The 19,920-nt window shown below is 45.2% G+C and overlaps 1 protein-coding gene across 1 annotated transcript in view; it reads left to right on the top strand.

Annotated features, from left to right (window-relative positions):
• LOC110528967 (rho guanine nucleotide exchange factor 10-like protein) overlaps positions 1-19,920 on the top strand; it is a 153,408-nt gene that overhangs the window by 119,301 nt on the left and 14,187 nt on the right. Inside the window, 1 exon segment of the mRNA XM_036983546.1 lies at positions 2,945-3,116. Coding sequence (XP_036839441.1) covers positions 2,945-3,116 — 172 coding nt within the window.

Raw genomic sequence — 19,920 nt, 5'->3', positions numbered from 1 at the left:
CAGTCTGCCAGGGGCCGCCAGTGCCGCCAGTCTGCCAGGGGCCGCCAGTGCCGCCAGTCTGCCAGGGGCCGCCAGTGCCGCCAGTCTGCCAGGGGCCGCCAGTGCCGCCAGTCTGCCAGGGGCCGCCAGTGCCGCCAGTCTGCCAGGGGCCGCCAGTGCCGCCAGTCTGCCAGGGGCCGCCAGTGCCGCCAGTCTGCCAGGGGCCGCCAGTGCCGCCAGTCTGCCAGGGGCCGTCAGTGCCGCCAGTCTGCCAGGGGCCGCCAGTGCCGCCAGTCTGCCAGTCGCCGCCAGTCAGCCAGGGGCCGCCAGTCAGCCAGGGGGCGCCAGTGCCGCCAGTCAGCCAGGGGCCGCCAGTGCCGCCAGTCTGCCAGGGGCCGCCAGTGCCGCCAGTCTGCCAGGGGCCGCCAGTGCCGCCAGTCTGCCAGGGGCCGTCAGTGCCGCCAGTCTGCCAGGGGCCGCCAGTGCCGCCAGTCTGCCAGTCGCCGCCAGTCAGCCAGGGGCCGCCAGTCAGCCAGGGGGCGCCAGTGCCGCCAGTCAGCCAGGGGCCGCCAGTGCCGCCAGTCAGCCAGGGGCTGCCATAGCCCCTCAGCCCAGAGGCGCCAGAGCCCCTCAGCCCAGAGGCGCCAGAGCCCCCGCCCCTCTGTCCAGAGCCCCCGCCCCTCTGTCCAGAGCCCCCGCCCCTCTGTCCAGAGCCCCGCCCCTCTGTCCAGAGCCCCCGCCCCTCTGTCCAGAGCCCCCGCCCCTCTGTCCAGAGCTTCCGCCCCTCAGTCCAGTGGGGTCATTTAGAAGGGTCGCCGTGGTTAGGAGGCCACGGAAGCAGACAATAAGGCGGACTAAGACGATGGTGAAGTGGGGTCCGCGTCCCGCGCCAGAGCCGCCACCGCGGACAGACGCCCACCCAGACCCTCCCCTATAGGTTAAGGTTTTGCGGCCAGAGTCCGCACTTTGGGGGGGGGTACTGTCACGTTCTGACCTTTATTTCCTTTGTTTTGTCATTATTTAGTATGGTCAGGGCGTGAGTTGGGGTGGGCAGTCTATGTTTGTTTTTCTATGATTTGGGTATTTCTATGTTTCGACCTAGTATGGTTCTCAATCAGAGGCAGGTGTCATTAGTTGTCTCTGATTGAGAATCATACTTAGGAAGCCTGGGTTTCACTGTGTGTTTGTGAGTGATTGTTCCTGTCTCTGTGTTTGCACCAGATAGGGCTGTTTAGGTTTTCTCGCGTTTTATTGTTTTGTTAGTCTATTCATGTATAGTTTTCTTCACTAAAGCACCATGAATAGAAACCACGCTGCATTTTGGTCCGCCTCTCCTTCAACTCAAGAAAACCGTTACAGTCCTGTTTAATCAATTGCTGTGCTGATCAAAGGACAGTTCATTACCTCTGCCAAGTGAATATGTAGCTTAAAGTTATGTTTGTATTTATTATTGCCATAAAGATTATGATGCTACAATTTCCAATGGGCTTATATCTAAAAAATACATACAGCCTAAGGATGTGGGGCTAATATATACACACATCATTTTAGCAGGACACAGTAAAATCCATTATCCCTCTGAAGAGTCTGAATTAGTGGTGTGAAAAATTCTATAATTTACCTTGCATGCGGTACAAACCACGTTATTGTGGGAGCACCTCCTCTAAGAGTATGAATTAGGCTATTTGAGAAGGTTTCAATCCTATGAAACCTGTCTACACATTGTTTGAAGTATAATAGACCAACATAGCTACTGTAGTAGGTCAAAGCTGTGTGCTGGAAAACCTTGGCGGAGCAAGAGTGGAGTAGGCATTGTGGTGCTCATGTGAATTTCATTTATTTTTCATCCTATTTATCACTTAAAGGTGCAATATGCAGAAATCGCTCTGTCATTTCCTTTTTGCTGAAATTCGAATAGTTCGCCTAATTTCAGTTTATGTGACAAAACAAGCAAGTATAGTGTAGAGAATCATTGTACCATCTAAACCACTGTGAAATATTTGTTAATTAACCAAAAATATAGTATGTTCAGCTGTTTGAAGCTGGTGCACAGAACGGAAAGTAAAAGACGTAAAAACACAACTTAAGAACGGGAAGCATAGAAATAGGGCACATTGAACAGATCTACCGCTTGTTAGACTTGCTTCCAATGAGAATGACAGATCTATAACTCACAATTCTATGTGAATTTGGTCAGGTCGCCCAAAAAGTTACATATTTGAGATTTAAAACGTAGTTTTTTGTTTTTAATCTGGATGGTTTTTACACCGGAAGGTGATTATGCCACATTATTATACATCATTGATCCACAGTACTTTCTTTAGTGTGCACATTTGTGTATGTGCTTCTGTGTGGGTGAGTTTTTATGTGCATGCATACGTTTAATAAAGTCATATCTATGATATTATAACTTCATTATGGATAAGGTGTCTACATACAAGTCCATAAAATTGTGATGTGCAGAGCAATGGTAAATAAGCAATTACAGACAGTATCGTCACACTTTATATGGTAATTTGTTTTGATAGCCAGAATGCAATATACCGGTATTATAAATGTCCAGATTTCGCTAGGATAATATTTTTTCTCCAGATTGGAAGCACGTACCTAAGCAGTTCCTCACATAACCCTTATATCTGAAAGCAGAGAAAGCTAACCCAGATAACATCACGTGATTTGACAAAACAAATCTGTTCTATTGCATTTAGACTAGGATCTCTACATGTAAAATTAATTGTATTCATAAAAACTCAGATCTACAGTATATCTAATTTAAAACATATTTGTAAACCGGTGGCCATACTGTTTGGTCATTGATTTGTATCTACATGTTCTGTGTGTAAGCATTTGCTTGCCAGCTCTAGGCCTATTTTAAGTCCCATCTCTACTATGGTTTCCATGGTGATGTTATTCACTGCTTCCATAGTGATGTTATTCACAGCTTCCCCCCTTCCCTCTCTTCCAGAGGTTTGAGGTACACCCAGACCCCATGGTGACCGTGGCCCATATGGTGCGGGCTGGGGGAGGAGTTTGGATGGCCTTTAGTGAGGGCTCTTCTATTCGCCTGTTCCACACTGAGACACTGGAGCATCTGCAGGAAATCAACATCTCCACGCGAGTATCTTTGCACAACCCAGGTAGAGTACAGAACACCCACCCTCAGGTTGGCTTAGGGATTCATCTTGACCTTCTAATTCCAGGGGCCAACGTTTTCCTTCTGTTTTTACAGTAGAGCCCAATGTCACCCTCTCTAACACTCCTGCCCTTAAGCCCTCTGATTTAATGCATCTCTATAATTTTGATGTCCCATTCTTGGTTGTTTTTGAAGTATTTTAGAAAACACTTAAGTAAAGTGTTGTATGACACAACGTCAACTCCACAAGTCTTTGCTATTTTTCTATCACATTCAAATCTGTCTTCAAGCTCATGCAAATGCATGAGCCTGACCTGTTGTATTAGTGGGGCTAGGAGGAAAACATATGGCATACATTAGTCAGTTTTTGGGGCCCTCATTGTACAAGAGCAATGACAGGGCACCAATTAAGTCACGCCTACGATGCGCTCCTCACTGGGCAGGTATTCTGGTCTTGTCTTGCTGGAACTAGCTGCTCCTTGGGTCCTGTGCTCCAGGGATTGACCTGAATAAGTAGCCGCTAGAACCTGAGGAGCCCTAATGAAGCTGTAGGGTAAGAGGCTGGAATTAATAAAAGGAGTAGAGTCATGAAGGCGCTGTTCAAATGCTGTCAGGCAAAGTTTTTCATTGCAGGAGTTGCCATGGAAACACTTGTTTTTCCTTTAACGTCCCTGCAACGCTGGTATTGTGCCAGTTTTTCCCCCTTCTTTCTATTGGCGTCTCTCCATTTTCTTCTCTCCTCTCTCACTTTCTCTCTTCTTACCTTATCTTTCTCCCTTTCATTTTGTACTGCCACATCTCTTTTCTTCTCACCCATATTTGCTGTCTTCATCTCACCCTCATTTTACCTCTCACTGCAACCCCTTTAGGATGATATATACATTCTCCTCACCTTCATGATACATTAAATATACTGTATATCAGCCAACCCAGGTATTTCCATGGGAGAGTCAGGATAAACCAACAGCAGACACAGAAAAGAGTATGTCTGAGGGTAGTCATTCCACACATTGTCATTTTGATTCAATCTCTGCCCAAGGTCCTATGGCCCAGGGAGTCATTACATCCATTAACCTGGTGCCTCAACTCTCACACTGTTTCTGATGGTTATTTTGAGCTGATTCAGTGTAGCCTGTGCTCCCTTTCCCCTAATGCTGTCTGAATCTATTCAAATGTGCCTCCTTCCCCCATGCATCTCAGCCCAGACAGAGTTTGATATTCTCCTGGTCAAAAGGACTGAGGATCAGAGTCGGACAAAACTAAAATAAGAAAAAGGCGGTGCACCAAATCAAGCTTCAGCAGCCAGACAAAGATAATTACTGTCAACAGTTCCACTGTTGTAGCCCTTTCTCATGAAATGGATGGGAGAAGGAAATAATAATAAAAAGAGTCATGTTTCAGAAAGCCCAAGCTTTTCTTTCTCAGATCAAAGTTTATTTTTGTTAGACACTTGTAGAAGACGTTCCTATCGGTCAAGATGTCTAGACTTTAGATAGTTTGGTGATCCTGAGGTCATTTCCTCCCTACTCCAGCACTTCCTCATGAAATATGCAGCATGTATGAGAACCAGGGAGGGTGGCAGGTTGGCCTCAGGGAAAGTTGGGAGACATGGTGCAAGGGGGATTAGGGGGGCTAGGATGAGGGGTGGCTAGAGGGGTCCTCAGGGCCTGAGAGAGAAAATGCTCCAGCTTCTCTTCTGCTGTGCTCATGGGTAAAGGAGCACCTGATTCTTCTGGATACACTGAGTACACATGAAACATGGAATATTGATTGAGTTATTACAGATCAATGCTCTTCCATTTCCACCGGCCTCTCTATTAATAGATAATTCATTCATGAATGATCTTTTCCCAAAATCCTCACCCTTTAACTTTTTACACTCATGGGAATTGGCCTATATGGATGTGACTAAATTGAAATTGAACAGTTCACCTGACACAATACTGAATACAAACATTACACTGATGATTTTATGTGCATTTTACAATTACTTCCTTTTTTGCCACATTTGTTGATACCGAAATCTGAAAATACTCTGGTTACATTCATTAACATGATAATAACTATATTCCTGGTAAATGTGGGGTAGGTGCAACATAAGACACCAAACATGACAAGGGTTTGAGTGAGAGGACTGACTGGTGTCTCCAAGTGGCCACACACCTCTCCAAGGTGTGCACAGTTTCTAAAGGAATTTCTATCTAAAAAGGACCCATGAGTACCAACATGTGAAGTTCATCGGAGCATGTCAAATTGGATGTCAAATGAAAGCTAAGAGTCTATATTTTTGGGAAGGCATATATAGAAGCTTCAATAATTTTCCATCTTTAATTAGTCATTTTTAAAGGCTTTGATTTCCGGATAAACAGATGGAAAAGGGGTGTTAGAAAAGCTACCAGGAAAAGTCTTAAAAGGTATCAGAAATACATCAAAACACAATGATGTTTTGGAGAAATTGTTTACATTGCCTTGTGCCTTGTAATTATGTTACCAAAATCCCACATACTGTATCTTTAAGATATTTAAAAATTTCTCTCCCTCTTGAGGAGGGAGGATAATGAAAGTTGACAGAAGTAACAAGTAATCGTCGACCACCAAATAGTTATAGTGATTTACTAATATCAATTTTGTTTATGAATTAGTAAGTGATTAAAACTCATAATTCCGTCACCAAAAAAATTAGTAATGGAATTGTTGCAACTGAGTTGGCTACAATGGGAAATCATAATAGTCACCTGCTACTGTCCTGCCTCCCACTGGCATACTGTCATGTTCAGCTGGTTACTGTTTTCTTTCTATTTTTGTTATTTGGTGAGAGAGACAATACAGTAGACGGCACGCGTCAAATGTTTGATTTATGACCCTATGTCCGGATGACGTGTGTATGCCCAAATATCGGCATCCAGGCAGAACATCCTGGCGGGAAGTTATCACGTGGTTATGCCCATATAAGTGCATCCTGTTCCTGTTGTCACGTGTTAGGGTGTGTGTTAATTTATGCATATATTGCATCTATTCCTTTGAAGTTGTCATGATGATTGATGTGTAAGGACCTCATTGAACTGGATGGGATGTGTTTGAACATATCAAGGAGGATGGCGCCACACCCCCTATTTTATTGCACACAGGGAGTATGGCGAAGCCAGGTAGGAGACCTGCGCCAACTTCCTGTGCTTACCGGGGGGCTAGAGAGACCGGGGCAGGCACCGTGTTATGCTGTGGAGCGCACGGTGTCTCCAGTGCGGGTGCATAGCCCGGTGCGGTACATACCAGCTCCTCGTATCGGCCAGGCTAGAGTAAGCATCGAGCCAAGTGTCATGGAGCCGGCTTTACGCATCTGGTCTCCAGTGCGTCTCCTTGGGCCGGCTTACATGGCACCAGCCTTGCGCACGGTGTCCCCGGTTCGCCTGCATAGCCCAGTGCGGGCTATTCCACCTCGCCGCACTGGCAGGGCGACCGGGAGCATTCAACCAGGTATGGTTGGGCAGGCTCTGTGCTCATGAGCTCCAGTGCGCCTGCACGGTCCGGTCTATCCAGTACCACCTCCAAGCACCAGCCCTCCGGTGGCAGCTCTCCGCACCAGGCTTCCTGTGCGTGTCCTCGGCCCAGTTCCACCAATGCCAGCACCACGTACCAGGCCTTCAGTGCGCTTCGCCTGTCCAGCGCTGTCAGAGCCTTCCTCCTCTACAGCGCTGCCAGAGTCTCCCGTCTGTTCAGCGCTGCCGGAGTCTCCCGCCTGTCCAGCGCTGTCAGAGCTGCCAGTCTGCAAGGAGCTGCCAGTCTGCAAGGAGCAGCCAGAGCTGCCAGTCTGCAAGGAGCAGCCAAGCTGCCAGTCTGCAAGGAGCCGCCAGAGCTGCCAGTCTGCAGGGAGCTGCCAGTCTGCAGGGAGCTGCCAGTCTGCAGGGAGCTGCCAGTCTGCAAGGAGCTGCCAGTCTGCAAGGAGCAGCCAGAGCCGCCAGTCTGCATGGAGCAGCCAGAGCCGCCAGTCTGCATGGAGCAGCCAGAGCCGCCAGTCAGGATGGAGCAGCCAGAGCCGCCAGTCAGCATGGAGCAGCCAGAGCCGCCAGTCAGCATGGAGCAGCCAGAGCCGCCAGTCAGCATGGAGCAGCCAGAGCCGCCAGTCAGCATGGAGCAGCCAGAGCCGCCAGTCTGCAAGGAGCAGCCAAGCTGCCAGTCTGCAAGGAGCCGCCAGAGCTGCCAGTCTGCAGGGAGCTGCCAGTCTGCAGGGAGCTGCCAGTCTGCAAGGAGCTGCCAGTCTGCAAGGAGCTGCCAGTCTGCAAGGAGCTGCCAGAGCTGCCAGTCTGCAAGGAGCAGCCAGAGCCGCCAGTCTGCATGGAGCAGCCAGAGCCGCCAGTCTGCATGGAGCAGCCAGAGCCGCCAGTCAGCATGGAGCAGCCAGAGCCGCCAGTCAGCATGGAGCAGCCAGAGCCGCCAGTCAGCATGGAGCAGCCAGAGCCGCCAGTAAGCATGGAGCAGCCAGAGCCGCCAGTCAGCATGGAGCAGCCAGAGCCGCCAGTCTGCATGGAGCAGCCAGAGCCGCCAGTCAGCATGGAGCAGCCAGAGCCGCCAGTCAGCCGGGATCTGCAGGATCCACCAGCCAGCCAGGATCTGCCAGAACCATCAACCTGCCTGAGCTTCCTCTCAGTCCTGAGCTTCATCTCAGTCCTCAGCTTCCTCTCAGTCCTGAGCTTCCTCTCAGTCCCGAGCTTCCCCTCAGTCCCGAGCTACCCTTCAGTCCCGAGTTACCCCTCAGTCCCGAGCCACCTCAGTCCCGAGCTGTCCCTCAGTCTGGAGAGCTGCCCTTCAGTCCAGTGTGGCCCTTGGTGAGGGTTCCTGGGCCAAGGTCGACGGCGAGGGTCGCCAATCTAAGGACGCGATGCAGGCGGACTGAGACTTTGTTGGAGTGGGGTCCACGTCCCGCGCCGGACCCGGACCCTCCCCTATGGGTTTAGGTGTGCGGCCGGGAGTCCGCACCTTGGGGGGGGGGGGGGGGGGGTTCTCTCACGCCCTGGTCTTAGTATTTTGTGTTTTCTGTATTATTTTGGTCAGGCCAGGGTGTGACATGGGTTATTTATGTGGTGTGTTTTGTCTTGGGGTATTTTGTAGGTCATGGGTTTGTGGTTCGTGGTTTTGTCTAGTATAGTCTATGGCTGCCTGGAGTGGTTCTCAATCAGAGGCAGGTGTTTATCGTTGTCTCTGATTGGGAACCAAGTTTAGGCAGCCATATTCTTTGAGTGTTTCGTGGGTGATTGTTCCTGTCTCTGTGTTTGGTTGCACCAGATAGGGCTGTTTAGGTTTTCACGGTACTGTATTGTTCGTGTTTATCATCTTCACTAAAGATGTATCGAAATAACGACGCTGCATTTTGGTCCGCCTCTCCTTCGACGGAAGAAAGCCGTAACACTGGGGGTATTGAGTTGGGGGAAGACGCATTATAAATAAGACCCAGAACAACACAACACATAACCTGTAGCCAAAGGGTTTGTCAACGAGTATAGGGTATGTTTGGCAGCATTAGTGAGGGAGGCTTTGTTGCGATATAGGAAGCCAATTCTAGATTTAATTTTGGATTAGAGATGCTTAATGTGAGTCTGGAAGGAGAGTTTACAGTCTAACCAGACACCTAGGTATTTGTAGTTGTCCACGTATTCTAAGTCAGAGCCGTCCAGAGTAGTGATGCTGGATGGGCAAGCAGGTGCGTGAAGTGATCGGTTGAATTGCATGCATTTAGTTTTACTTGCGTTTAAGAGCAGTTGGAGGTCACGGAAGGAGAGTTGTATGGCATTGAAGCTTGTCTGGAGGTTAGTTAACACAGTGTCCAAAGAGGGGCCAGAAGTATACAGAATGGTGTCGTCTGCGTAGAGGTGTATCAGAGAATCACCAGCAGCAAGAGCAACATCATTGATGTATACAGAGAAGAGAGTTGGCCTGAGGATTGAACCCTGTGGCACCCCCATAGAGACGGCCTGAGGTCCGGACAATAGGCCCATGACCAGCTCTGAAACCAGATTGCATATGATTGCATAGGAGAAGGTACGGTGGGATTCGAAATGGTCAGTAATCTGTTTGTTAATTTGGTTTTTGAAGACCTTAGAAAGACAGGGTAGGATAGATATAGGTCTGTAGCAGTTTGGAGTTTGGGTCTAGAGTGTCAACCCCTTTGAAGAGGGGGATGACCGCGGCAGCTTTCCAATCTTTGGGAATCTCAGATGATACGAAAGAGAGGTTGAACAGGCTAGTAATAGGGGTTGCAACAATTTCGGCAGATCATTTCAGAAAGAGAGGGTCCAGATTATCTAGCCCGGCTGATTTGTAGGGGTCCAGATTTTGCAGCTCTTTCAGAACATCAGCTATCTGGATTTGGGTGAAGGAGAAATGGGGGAGGCTTGGGTAAGGTGCTGTGGGGGGTGCAGGGCTGTTGACCAGGGTAGGGTAGCCAGGTGGAAAGCATGGCCAGCCGTAGAGAAATGCTTATTGAAATTCTCAATTATAGTGGATTTATCGGTGGTGACAGTGTTTCTTAACCTCAGAGCAGTGGGCAGCTGGGAGGAGGTGCTCTTATTCTCCATGGACTTTACAGTGTCCCAGAACTTTTTTGAGTTAGTACTACAGGATGCAAATTTCTGTTTGAAAAAGCTAGCCTTAGCTTTCCTAACTGCCTGTGTATATTTGTTACTAACTTCCCTGAAAAGATGCATATCACGGGGGCTATTCGATGCTAATGCAAAACGCCACAGGATGTTTTTGTGCAGGTCAAGGGCAGACAGGTCTGGAGTGGACCAAGGACTATATCTATTCCTAGTTATACATTTTTTGAACGGGGCATGCTTATTTAAGATGGTGAGGAAGGGACTTTTAAAGAATAGCCAGGCATCATCTACTGACGGGATGAGGTCAATGTCATTCCAGGATACCCCAGCCAGGTCGATTAGAAAGGCCTGCTCGCAGAAGTTTTTTAGGGAGCGTTTGACAGTTATGAGGGGTGGTCTTTTGGTCGCTGACCCATTATGGATGCAGGCAATGATGCAGTGATCGCTGAGATCTTGATTGAAAATAGCAGAGGTGTATTTGGAGGGAGAGTTAGTTAGGATGACATCTATGAGGGTGCCCGTGTTTACGGATTTGGAGTTGTACCTGGTAGGTTCATTGATCATTTGTGTGAGATTGAGGGAATCAAGCTTGGATTGTAGGATGGCCGGGGTGTTAAGCATGTCCCAGTTTAGGTCACCTAGTAGCACGAGCTCAGAAGATAGATGGGTGGGAATCAATTCACATATGGTATCGAGGGCACAGCTGGGGGTGCAGAGGGAGGTCTATAGCAAGCGGCAACAGTGAGAGACTTGTTTCTGGAAAGGTGAATTTGTAGAAGTAGAAGCTCTAATTGTTTGGGTACAGACTTGTATAGTAATACAGAACTCTGCAGGCTATCTTTGCAGTAGATTGCAACACCGCCCCCTTTGGCAGTTCTATCTTGGCGGAAAATGTTATAGTTAGCGATGGAGATGGTTTTTGGTGTTTTCCTAAGCCAGGATTCAGACACGGCTAAGACATCCGGGTTGGCAGAGTATTCTAAAGCAGTGAGTAAAACAAACTTAGGGAGTAGGCTTCTAATGTTAACATGCATGAAACCAAGGCTTTTATGGTTACTGAAGTCAACAAATGAGAGCACCTGGGGAGTGGGAGTGGAGCTAGGCACTGCAGGACCTGGATTAACCTCTACATCACCAGAGGAACAAAGGTGAAGTAGGATAAGGGTACGGCTAAATGCTATACAAACTGGCCGTCTAGCACGTTCGGAACAGAGAGTAAAAGGAGCAGGTTTCTGTGCACGTTAGCATAGATTCAAGGCATAGTGTACAGACAAAGGTAAGGTAGGATGTGAGTATATTGAAGGTAAACCTAGGCATTGAGTAATGATGAGAGAGTTATAGTCTCTAGAGACATATAAACCAGGTAATGTCATCGCATATGTAGGAGGTGGAACAACATGGTTGGTTAAGGCATATTGAGCAGGGCTAGAGGCTCTACAGTGAAATAAGACAGTAATCACTAACCAGGACAGTAATGGACGAGGCATATTGATATTAGAGAGAGGCATGCATAGCCAAGTGAACATATGGGTCCAGTGAGTGGTTGGTCTGACTGGGGACACGGCGATTCAGACAGTTAGCAGGCCGATGCTAACAAGCTAACAGTTAGTAGGCCGGGGCTAAACAAGCTAGCAGTTAGCAGACTGGGGCTGGCAAGCTAGCAGTTAGCAGACCGGGGCTGGCAAGCTAGCAGTTAGCAGACCGGGTTAGCAAGCAAGCAGTTAGCAAGCAAGCAGTTAGCAGGGGCAGGCAAGTTAGCAGACCGGGGCGGGCAAGCTAGCAGTTAGCAGACCGGGGCTAGCAAGTTAGCCTTTGGGGGACGTCGCGATGGGGGTAAGTCTGTTTTTGCCTCTTTGTGCGGTGTAGTCGATAGACCAGTCGTGGAATTAGTAGGGTTCCAAGTAGCTCTAGGTAGCTAGCAGGCCTAGCAGGTTAGCAGAATGGGCCTGTTGGAATCCTCGGGCAGATTATGTCGGTATTCCAGTCGTAGAGGATCGGCGGGGTTCTGTTCCCCGTACCGGCAGTAGAAGGGGTCCGGATATTGTAGCCCAGGAGTGGGCTTCGGTGGTAGCACAGGAGCCCTGTCCGGGCTAGCTTCAGGCTAATTGGTGCTTGCTCCGGGATGGAAACACTGTTACCGGATGTCCACCGCGCATACCCCCTATCTACAAGTTAAAATATTATGATGGGGAGCTTATAGAGGGATATTTTTATGAGAAGGAACTACAGAAGGTACAGTTGGGTAAAGACAAAGTCTTTCACGTGGAGGAGATTCTTACAGAAGTCAACAAATGAGAGCACCTGGGGAGTGGGAGTGGAGCTAGGCACTGCAGGACCTGGATTAACCTCTACATCACCAGAGGAACAGAGGAGAAGTAGGATAAGGGTTATTTAATTATTTTCCGCCGCTAGTCTGCATTTTCTTGGTGGGCTCCTCCTTCCTTCAAGATAGAGTCAAAGGCCCGGGTCACCTCTGCCTGACTCTTATTTTTTTAAGACCCTTGCAAATGCTATTTTAGAGAAAATATCTATAACAGCATGTAGCAATTTCCATCATTTTTTATCTGCAAGGGCCTGCATGTCACATAGATCCGCTTGAAACTGGGACAAGGGATGAGTAGAAAAAACTATATTTCTTGGAAATTGTTTTCGTACAGGTTTATGCAGAGTATAAGCATCCTGCTCTGCTAACCACTCATTCACTTATTAAGCAATGCCTAACCGGCTTCCTGTTTCTTCCACTATAGCTCTCTGTAAACGCTCCTTATCCCCATAATACCCAGGGTTAGAGTGGGTATAATAAATGTTTTTCAACATCTGCTCTGCCATCCTTCTTGCCTCTCTGAGGTACAATAATGTTAATGAGCCCCTTCGAAACAACGACAACATTTCATTTTCATTTTGAATTTTTATTTTTTGCAAACATCAAGTATTATGTATAAAGACAATTCAGGATTCGTAGCAGGATACTAGTCCCAGTTTTCTCAACAAACCAAGCATGCATATTTGGTTTACATTTACAGGCTTGTGTCGCAGAATTTTTAAAACGCACATATCCGCTATATAAGTATATAAACAACAAATATGATACATGTTACAATTAAACGGTGTTTCAAACAAATAAAGTAAAATCTTAGACAAGTTGTTTCTAGTTCTTCAGAATCATCCACAAGACGGGATACCAGTTGTGTCCATTGTAGACTCCATTTTTACCACACGCTCTACATTAGCCCATGTATTGTGGGTTGTGTAGAACGATACATTGTTCACCTTATTTTCAATAATTTGCTGCATCACATTTGTAAGTTATCTCAAAATAAAAAATGTATTCATTCTCGCTAACATCGTATGCATTGCTTTACATCTAAATAACAAATATGTATTGTCACTCGGTCTCTTGCGGTTTATTGAGCCAGAAAGTCATCACATCAGCCACCACAGCTTCCCTGTATCTGTTGTCGTCCACCAGGGTGTGTCGGATTTCTTTGAGTTTCTTGTGGATGTAGATCGACCTCCTTCAGTTCATGTAGGTTACCCCTTAACTCTGGGAATAGATGGCACAAGACCCATAGACTCCAGGGCTCTGACCAGCAAAGGTATAAAGCTGCAGGACCACAGTCTTTTCACTAGCTTCTCAAAATGGTTGAAGAAGTAGTATCTTGGGGGCTCCTATAAACACGATGACGGCGCTGGCTGGGGTGATTGATCTCATAACTTATGCATTTTTCTGTTATATACTCTCCAATCACCACGTCTAAAAGTATGGCTATAGAGGCCTTGATGGTGTCCACAAAAATAGTACTGACCACCCCATCAAACACAGGCTGTGTACATGTAGGGGATGTCGGGGGTCTTGCCAGGGGGGAGTAGAATATTGGGCTGCGAGGCATAGAGTCCTTAGGGTCTGGCACCCATGACATATCGGAGTCGTGGTATGTTGTATGAATATCCATGGTATATGCTGAAATTAAGAACCGGAGGCTTTATGAGCACTCCTTTTATTGTTGAACCAGTCCTTTGGTATCAGGGCGTGGTTAGCGCAACCGCATACTTAGTTTTCTTCGGGGGCTGACCCTTCTGAGGATGTCCCTTCTTGGGGTTCCTTTGAATCATAATCCTCAGGATTCATATATATTATGCACTTCCTTAGCCGAACAATGCTCTGCTGCTGTTGGCTCTGTACAAAAAGAGCGTCCAACAACTATAACATTTTCAATTCCATTAGATCCCAACTTTTAAAAGGAATAAGCATGCACAACCTAACATCCCCAGTCAGGCCACCATCAGGAATGTTTTTGTTGCGGGTTTCCTCGTTGCTGATATAGCTCTCCACGCACCCACATGGAAGTCCATTCTTTCTTTGTATTTTCACCCTGTGAAATACTCTTCCTGAGGAGTCAGGGGTACCTTCCCAACGGGTCTCGTAGCCCGTGAACATGCTATACCCCTTTGTGATAACTCTCAGTTCGGGACACACCACCTTGCGAAAAACCTCCCAGTCTTCAAGCCCGTAGTCCACTCCTAAAGTCTGGTCTGTATATTCTTCTCACTGCTTTACCGCTGATTACAAAATCCATGTTTAATTTCTTTAGTGGTTTATCGTGGTCGCTTGTGTTGTTCTGGGTCTTATTTATAATGCGTCTTCCCCCAACCCAATACCCCCAGGACATTCCTGCTTCATAGACAACAGCCCTAAAGGGCAATAAAAAAGGGGGTGTGGGGCAATCCTCTTTGAAATGTTTAAACACATCCCCCCCAGTTCAATGAGGTCCCTACACATCAATCATCATGACAACTTCAAAGGAATAGATGCAATATATGCATAAATTAACACACATTCTAACACGTGACAACAGGAACAGGATGCACTTATATGGGCATAACCACGTGATAACTTCCCGCCAGGATGTCCTGACCCATATTTGGGCATGCACATGTCATCCAGACATAGGTTCATAAATCAAACGTTTGTCGTGTGCCGTCTACTGTATTCTCTCTCTGGTGGTCAAACCAAGAGTGTTAAAACAGTCTGGACAACCTCTCCCTCTCTCTCACTCTGCCTCTCCTTCTCACTCTCCAGTTAATGTCACCTCTCCCAGCTCTTACTGACACCCACCCATGACCACCCCTCTCTTTCTATTTACTATAACCAGAATCCTCACCCACTGAGCATCGACCGACACTGGACGTCCATGGATGTTCAAATTTGGTCAGTCCACCCAGTCCACAAACGAACCGGGATGGACCAAATCTGAACCTATCGTAGACATATGTTTCACAAGTTTGGATAGCACAGTACTGTACAGTGAGTAGAGCACAGTCAAGTACAATACAGTACAGTGAGTAGATCACAGTAGAGTACAGTCCAATACAATAGAGTAGTACAGTACAATACAGTACAGAACAGTACCGTGAAGTATAGTACAGTAGAATATAATATACTGAACTCTACTATACTGTACTGGACTATACTGCAGTGTACTCAACTGCACTCTACTGTACTGAACTCTACTGTACTCTACCCTACTCTGAACTGCCATTCTGTGCTGTATTGAACTGCACAGTACTCTACAGTGCTCTGATGTGCTGAGCTGAGCTGTGATGTCAAAACTTATGAAACATGAGGAAAATGACATTCATATCCAGAATTATGCATTTATGTGTAGTACAGATCAGGGATCCATGATGCAATTCAGTTACCACAATTTTGTTACCGGGTGTAAATCCATTTCACTTACTCAACAACCAAAATAGATGTTTTCTAACTCAAGGTGCCATGTCATAGCTGACACCCCATTCTTTCTGCAGACATCTTTGATTCTTAATTTGGAGCAAATATTTTACAGAGTTTTGAAAAAGTGGTCGCATGAAAACCTGAGGGAGATTTTCCATTACTTCCGTTTGCATCGGCACAGATCCTCCATTAAATTATTTTTTGCACATTTTCCTGTGGAAATTGTTGAAAGTAGTCCTTGTGCATAGAGTTGTATGGTTTGTTAAACTTTGATATCAACATTTTAAATTGAAAAGAAAACTGAGTCAAAGTGTAAATCCATTATCAAGGAATTGCACCTGTGCAATTTTAATGCACTTTTATGATTAAAGAAGAGTCTTCAACTACAGTATCAGGCACTTCTTTGAGCTCTCCTAGCTGTGCTGTTGAGGAACTAGAGCAAGCACACTTGTAGTTGTTTTGTTTGGAACATAACTCTGCATTCCCGCCATCACACAATTACTGTTGTTGTTTACGCAATCCAAAAATTGTCTATTTTAAATTGCAATCGGAGTCAGGTGGGTATGATTTGTAAGCTTGTTCTATTGCCATCATGACTAGCTAAGTTATAATATACGATCTTACAGTGTTTGGCTTTCACAAGGCAATTCAGAGAAACAGACCATAATTTTGGTGCGCATAGAAAGGAGTCATGAGTGCATTCAGATACTTCAAAATTAACAAACATAGGCTCATTCTGTAGAGAACAATCCAGGGTATGATGCCATGTCATCTTGTAGTACAGTACATCAAACATAGTGATTGTAAACTTTGACACAATATGATGCAAGTTTTATGATTTGGAAATGTAAAGTGCACATTAGGACTCACCGGTGTTTGGCTTGCTTGTATGACATCAAAGCAGTATTTATAATAATCCTCAACATCGCATCTTTCCAAATATATTGAGTCATCTAAATTTACAGAATTTTATTCACTGAGATAAAACATTTATAAAAGTTGCTTAATTACCGGGAGGTATGGAGGAAACATTTTGTTGCGAGCGATGCTCAAATTGAGAACAGCTTTCAGTCAAAACCCATACAGTGCTGTGAAGCACAGAGCCAAAGCTCTGACATCATGTATAGAATGTTACTGTACAGCCACCATGTTTCAATTTCGGTGCTTATTAGTGACCAAATCTGCCACTTTCAAATCGTATACGGGTACGAGTGCAAAGGGTTAATGTGCTGCTCCTCACCAAGGGGTTTCTGTCCGACTGGGAAGGTTCTAAAGCCAAGAAGAAAAACCTGTCCCTTCTGCTAATGGGTTTAATAGTTGTTTTCTTTGGGTAAAAAAATATGGACAGTACCAGTCAAAAGTTTGGACACACCTACTCATTCAAGGGTTTTTCTTTATTTTTAACATTTTCTACATTGTAGTATAACAGTGAAGACATCAAAGCTATGAAATAATGGATATGGAATCATGTAGTAACCAAAAAAGTGTTAAACAAATCAAAATATATTTTATATTTGAGATTCTTCAAAGTAGCCAGCCTTTGCCTTGATGACAGCTTTGCACACTCTTGGCATTCTCCCAACCAGCTTCATGAGGAATGCTTTTCCAACAGTCTTGAAGGAGTTCCCACATATGCTGAGAACTTGTTGGCTGCTTTTCCTTCAGTCTGCGGTCGAACTCATCCCAAACCATCTCAATTGGGTTGCGGTTGGGTGATTGTGGAGGCCAGGTCATCTGATGCAGCACTTCATCCCTCTCCTTGGTCAAACAGCCCGTACACAGCCCGGAGGTGTATTTTGGATCATTGTCTTGTTAAAAAACAAATGATAGTGGGACTAAGTGCAAACCAGATGGGATGGTGTATCGCAGTATGCCTTGAATTCTAAATAAATCAAAGACATTGTCACCAGCAAAGCACCCCTACACCATCACATCTCCTCTTCCATGCTTCACGGTGGGAACTACACATGCGGAGATCATCCGTTCACCCACTCTGCGTCTCACAAAGACACGGCGGTTCTAACCAAAATTCTCAAATTTGGACTCATCAGACCAAAGGACAGATTTCTACCAGTCTAATGTCCATTGCTAGTGTTTCTTGGCCCAAGTAAGTCTCTTATCATTATTGGTGCCCTTTAGTAGTGGTTTCCTTGCAGCAATTTGACCATGAAGGCCTGATTCACAGTCTCTGTTGAACAGTAGATGTTGAGATATCTGTTACTTGAACTCTGTGAAGCATTTATTTGGGCTGCAATTTCAGAGATTGGTAACTCTAATGAACTTATCCTCTGTAGCACAGGTAACTCTGGGTCTTCCGTTCCTGTGGCAGTCATCATGAGAACCAGTTTCATCATAGCTCTTGATGGTTTTTGTCTTGTCTTAAAGTAATGATGGGCTGTCGTTTCTCTTTGCTTATTTGAGCTGTTATTGCCATAATATGGACATAATCTTTTACCAAATAGGGCTATCTTCTGTATACCACCCATACCTTGTCACAACACAACTGATTGGCTCAAATGCATTAAGAAGGAAAAGAAATTCCACAAATTAACTTTTAAGAAGGCACACCTGTTAATTAAAATGCATTCCAGATGACTACCTCATGAAGCTGTTTGGGAGAATGCCAAAAGTGTGCAAAGCTGTCATCAAGGCAAATGGTAGCTACTTTGAAGAATCTCCAATATAAAAATATATTTTGATTCGTTTAACACTTTTTTGGTTACTCCATTATTCTATATGTGTTATTTAATTTTTTGGATGTCTTCACTATTATTCTACAATGTAGAACATTGAGTAGGTGTTTCCAAACTTTTGACCGGTACTGTACTTCAAACAGTCCTCATTTGAAATATCACAGCAAAATATTTATCTTTAGAAACATATTTTTAACACAAAAACACTCCTTAGATCAGCCCACTGAAGACCTCTGCGTTACTGTGGAAACCGGAGGTGGAGGATCGATTAGCCTTTTGCAGCAGTGGGCTAAATCAGGGTCAGATAGTGTTTCTTGAGAGTCTTAAACAAATATATATATTTTTTAAAGTATGCACCTCAAAACACATGGTTATGGGCGTAAAAAATGAAGACACATGTACCATGTCAGATATATAGTTGAAATGTATTCCATTTTGACTTTGCTTCCCAACTTTATATACACAGAAGACTGAAATATACCAAAACCGTTTGACATAAAAACATCGGATTTTAGGTGGCTTTTTAAAATAATGATTATTAATTAGGAAATTATGAAAAATATGAATAACATTCCACCCATGAGACCACTAAGTAATTTTACTGCAGGTAAGGGCAACAACCTCCCTAAACTCCAGTCTTTGTCATTATCCTTCTTAATTGCTGTTCCTAGAAGATGTTCTCACTTCACTTTACAGTTCATGTTAACCCTGCAGTGGGTGTTCATGACAACCACTGCCCTTCTGATGCAGCACTCTGTGACACAGACTAGAAATAGACACAATCTCTATGTAAGCAGTTGGCTGACATTTCTAAGATTGAGTTCTTCACTGTGCCTTCTAACTCTCTTGTGACCCTCTGAGATCGCTTCCTCTCTGCAGACGCTTAACATGCACCTCAACGATCCTACATCCACTCCCTACTTGCACAACCCTGCTGTTTCTTCCAAATTTGAGCTGTGTTCGTGCGTGGTGAAATGAATCAATTAAGGTGCTCTCTAACCACTCATGCGAATCACACATCATAATCTGAGTGTGACACAGAACAACCATGTAAATGCAGCTCTACATGTAAATGAGCATTCTTTCAGTAGCGTTCACATGGCTGTTATTGTAATTCAATTAGGTGATTGCCGTAGATATTAAGTGGAGCTCTAGATATCAGTACCAGGAGAGCCAATGACTGAGGGACCAGAATTATATTGTCTCCTGTTTTGTTTGTAAATTCACAATTATGGCATCTTCATTTATAGTGATAACTAGGGTTGCAAAGCTACCGGTAAGTGATCCCGGTAACATTGGTAATTTATAGGTAATCTATAGCAATTTCTGGTCATTTTTACTTGAATAACTTGAAAAATATATATTAATACATAGTATACACTACCGTTCAAGTTTTTAAATGTCCTTGTTTTTGAAAGAAAAACACGTTTCTTTGTAAATTAAAATTACATCAAATTGATCAGAAATACAGTGTAGACATTGTTCATTTTGTAAATGACAATTGTAGCTGGAAACGCCTGATTTTTAATGGAATAGCTACATAGGCGTCATTAAATAGTACCCGCAAAACACCAGTCTCAACGTAAACATTGAAGAGGCTCGAGTTCCTTGGTCCAGTGTCTGTGTTTTTTTCCCCATCTTCATCTTTTATTTTTATTGGCCAGTCTGAGATATGGCTATTTCTTTGCGACTCTGCCTAGAAGGCCAGCATCCCGGAGTCACCTCTTCACTGTTGAAGTTGAGACTGCTGTTTTGCAGGTACTATTTAATGAAGCTGCCAGTTGAGGACTT

This window comes from Oncorhynchus mykiss, chromosome 7, assembly GCF_013265735.2.
Source record: "Oncorhynchus mykiss isolate Arlee chromosome 7, USDA_OmykA_1.1, whole genome shotgun sequence".
Taxonomy (NCBI): domain Eukaryota; kingdom Metazoa; phylum Chordata; class Actinopteri; order Salmoniformes; family Salmonidae; genus Oncorhynchus; species Oncorhynchus mykiss.
This window is presented reverse-complemented; position numbering and strand designations above follow the sequence as displayed.